The sequence below is a fragment of the Bombus pascuorum genome, chromosome 9, assembly GCF_905332965.1.
Source record: "Bombus pascuorum chromosome 9, iyBomPasc1.1, whole genome shotgun sequence".
NCBI lineage: Eukaryota > Metazoa > Arthropoda > Insecta > Hymenoptera > Apidae > Bombus > Bombus pascuorum.
In genome coordinates, this window is record NC_083496.1 from 4,775,848 (window position 1) to 4,779,981 (window position 4,134).

General features: G+C 33.3%; 1 protein-coding gene across 1 annotated transcript; it reads right to left on the minus strand.

The window, feature by feature from the left end:
• Positions 1-404: 404 nt before the first annotated feature.
• LOC132910922 (uncharacterized) lies at positions 405-3,271 on the minus strand. Its single transcript, XM_060967119.1, has 6 exons — positions 3,013-3,271; positions 2,559-2,809; positions 1,705-2,027; positions 1,389-1,632; positions 803-1,083; positions 405-707 (listed from the first exon to the last, which is right to left on the minus strand). Exons 1-6 carry the CDS (start codon positions 3,122-3,124, stop codon positions 470-472), a joined length of 1,449 nt encoding a protein of 482 aa, XP_060823102.1. The 5' UTR covers positions 3,125-3,271; the 3' UTR covers positions 405-469.
• Between the last annotated feature and the right edge of the window lie 863 nt (positions 3,272-4,134).

The window sequence follows — 4,134 nt, forward strand, 5'->3', positions numbered from 1 at the left end:
CTATATAACGACATCATTATACCGATATGTTTAACTAGTAATTTAATCGCATTATTACGCAATTTAATTAATAATATCTATATTCTGTATGATTCAATATTACGAAATTTAATTGTACAATGTCCTGCCAAAAATTTGTTATAGGCATTGTATTTGTAACTATAGTTTAATATATACTATTGTATCTTTAATAAAATTTTTTTCAGTAAATAAACGTTAAATATTGAAATAAGAAGATTCTTTATCATTAATCTATAACAATAATATATTTTAATACTATATTTTAATAAAACAAAAATATTTACAAAGCACACAGTGTATTGCGCAGTGTATTTATCACGACCTCTGTCAGTAAACAGTTTTTTTTTGTAACTTTGGTAGAGTTAAAAAATTGTATCTTCAAATTTAAATAATTTAAATACCGCGTAATGTACTTTATTATTTACGTACTTTATAATAAGTTCAATTTTTACGAAGGACCTCGATTTTCTTCGCTTTCCGAAAATGGTTGTTCATCTTGATCCTGAGGCGGCATTAACTCTTTTAAAACCGTCTCTTCCGGAGGAACCAAACCATGAATATGTCTAGTAGCTTGTTCCTCTATGTGTGGAATATGTTCGTAAATCTCTTTTTCGACGTCCACTTTGTCTAGCTCGATTTGAATACGTCTTCTAAGTGGTCCTTCTATTGCATCCATTATCTGATACCTATAAAAAGATTATTCGTTTCTGAATAGCATTATGAATCGATGGACAAACACGCTAATCGTATACGTAGAAGTGGATAAACATCGAGATCGAACCTTAAAAGGTTTGGTAATATATTAACGCTTGCTTCGATTAAGTAATCGACGGTACCAGCACCGTGCACTCTTGCTTGAATATTACCCAATTCAAGATCAAGACCTTCCATGTTCGGCTTTTGCCGAGTGTCCAAAGGTTGGCTTAATTTTACTTGAGCCCTGAAATATTGTATAGTAAAGGAAACTATACCGGCTCTTGATAAAACGCCACCGATCACGCTTATTTCCCAATGAGTCTTTCCTTCAATTTCTTGGGTACCAGCATCGATTGTAGCATACACCTTTAAATGGAAGCAACCAAACGATACTTATTAGAGATGCACCAACGCCTACAAATTCGATTACAGCAGAACCGAGATAGTTACGGATTGTAATTAAAATTAATTAGCAAAGCCTGTTTACGATTTACGGTGTACGACGTAATAACTGATGTAATCACGCTAACAAATAGACACATTGTGTCGTGTTTACATAATATATCAACAGGTATCATTCGTGTCGCGTTATTCACTCGTAACGCAACTGTGAAAGAAAAAGTTTGAAATTAAACAGGCTGTTTTGGAAATTATTAAAGCAAATTATTTACTGTTTTGTTCTGTATGCTTAAAGTAACGTTTCCCATTCGGTAAACGCTTCCCAGGCCAGTGATCCAAGTATGAGTCGACATCACCGTGAATATACCAACGGTCTGGCTATAATCCTTCACCTTGAACGGATCGTAGCCTTTTTCAGATATTTGTTTGCGAATCTCGGTTATTAACATATCGAAGGGCGATATAGAATTCGGGAATTGTTGCGGCAATTGTGAGATTTGTTTGTTAGCTTCGCCCCTAAAATATTTGGAAATTATGTAACCGTTTTTATCTGTAGCACGTAACAATGTTAAATTAGATAATCTTTACCTAGCTTTCGTATTTATTTCTTTCAATATGAAAGGTTTAATACTGTCAAAAATAAAGGTGCCTACAGAATTGATCATGCTTTGAAACACAGAGCCCAAGAAGCCCAAATTCTTGAAATCCATGTCTATCTTTTCAAACGTCAAATCCAAATCGATGTTTTGTGCTTGCAGTTTACCATCGCTGGCCACTTCCAGCCTGCCAAGTCCTTTCACGTATACTCCCGACAATTTCACAGTGAAATTACCAGCCGATCGTGATAACCAAGAAGAGAGAGTATAGAATCCACGAATGTTCAGATTTTTCATATTTAAAGTCACTGAAATCTTTTGAAAACATATCAGAATGAAAATCGATATTAATGCGTTTTTTTAAATTCGATGTAGTTGTAACCATGCAATTATTTTTTATTCGTTCTATGATATTCATGTGAACCAATTTAGCAAAGATTCTAGGATGGCTCGATCATGCGACGCGACGTATCTGTAATTAGTCACCGATGCGAAACGTTTTACATTACAGTAGTATAATTAGCATGTATTTTTTTCGTAATGATAGACGTTCTTAGACGAAGCGATGGATATCTTTTTAAAGAAGAGTCGACGCATAGATAATTGTTCTTTAAATAACGAATGTTATAGACTAATGTTGTCATTCATTGACCGCTAGTCGGCATTGAAATAAATTTCCGCTTCAGACTTTTAAAGCTTTCGTTTTCAAAATACTGTAACATTTATGAATTCATCGTCGATTGCATTGAGCTGCATTATCGGCGGTGTTACAAGTAGTTCGCATGTTTACGACTTTTGCATCGAATACATATATATATATATAAATAAGCTTGGAAAAAATCTCACTTGCATCAGAGCCAGTTCTGATTCCATGTTTACTATCCGAAATTTCGATAAATCGTAAACGTTCATTTGTTTGAAATTCATAGTATACATAGAAAACGAATGCTTCATATCCGGTACTGGCAAGGGATCGGGTATAGGCACACCAGGTAGACCTATCGGATCTTCTTGCTGATAGTGCTTTAAAATCGCGCGAATATGATCCTCGAGTCGCTTCTCGCCAAGCGCTATTTGTGCTGTGGTATCATTTTTTCCTAGAAAGCATTATCACTTGAAGATTGAGTTAAATAATATGAACAATGGTGATTACGTTTCGGTATACTAGGAGATCGCATCGATCCTACTAATACTGCACGTAATAAAGATCATAATCGTAAATTATAAATTAACAATCGGTTTATCTCATAATTATAAAAGAAGCGAAAACTTCTGTTTAATAAAATATGAAATCACTTACCAATAGAATTTTGAACATCACATCGAGCTATTGTGATAAAAAAGGAAAAAAGAAGAAATAATTTTGGAAGATGCATTTCCGGTTTTGACATACGATCGAAATGAACGACCATGACGAAAAGTACCGATCGGTATGATGTATAGTAGAAGAGGCCACGCACTCGACTGAGATGCGTCAATGAATTTAGTGAACGATATCTCTCGGGTCATTGAAGGGGCGAGGGTCAACCGCTTTATCTGACCCCCCTTGCCCCCTCCCTTATTCTTGCGTTGTTTCCTCCTTAGCTTCTACGTACACTACTTCGACAATATCTGTATATTAACGTGTACACAATATATACGTTTCATTAATGAAGCAACGCGTGCAAATGTATGTTAACAAACTTTGGCTTTTCAGAAAGCTAAATGCTATATGAAATTATCTGCAAAAATTTAACCTGGAAAAAAAGACAAAAATATTTCAAGGTTCCAGTAATAAATACATATTTTGTATCTTCTAAACCGATTATTAATTTCATTAGATTCTATGAATCTATGATTCTTTGAACTGTAAATGAATAACTGACGTGAAAACTTATTTTATTTTTTTGGTGGAGTACAAATATTTGTTTAACATGTATGTGTTAAGTTTATGTAAGAAATGACAAAAGCAAAGAAGATAAAAGTAAAAAGATAGTGAAATTTGGAACTACTGGTAGTATTAAATAAAATTTATTTGTAATTACGTTTTATACCGTTTATTTCCTTTAGTCACATATAATATAAGTAACTATAGTTAGGAATATTTCTTGACGTTCAAGAAGCTTTTTCTTTTAGTTTCAATGCTTAACTGATTAGTTTAACTGATTTTCAATACTTTGGATCTATATATAAGAAGTCTATATATAAAATTGAAATTGGATTTTTCTTTGTTATTTAATTATTGTATTTGGTGTTTAATAAGTTAAGAACAATTATTTATTATTTATGTTTTAACGCTGTTCACTTAAATCGAATCGAATCGAATCGAATCGAATTGAATTGAGACGTACGAAGTTAGTAGTCAATAGTCCTTTCTCATACAAGATTGTCCAATAGTATTGGACGGTGTATTAGAGATTATACAACGCTACAGTTGGTACGA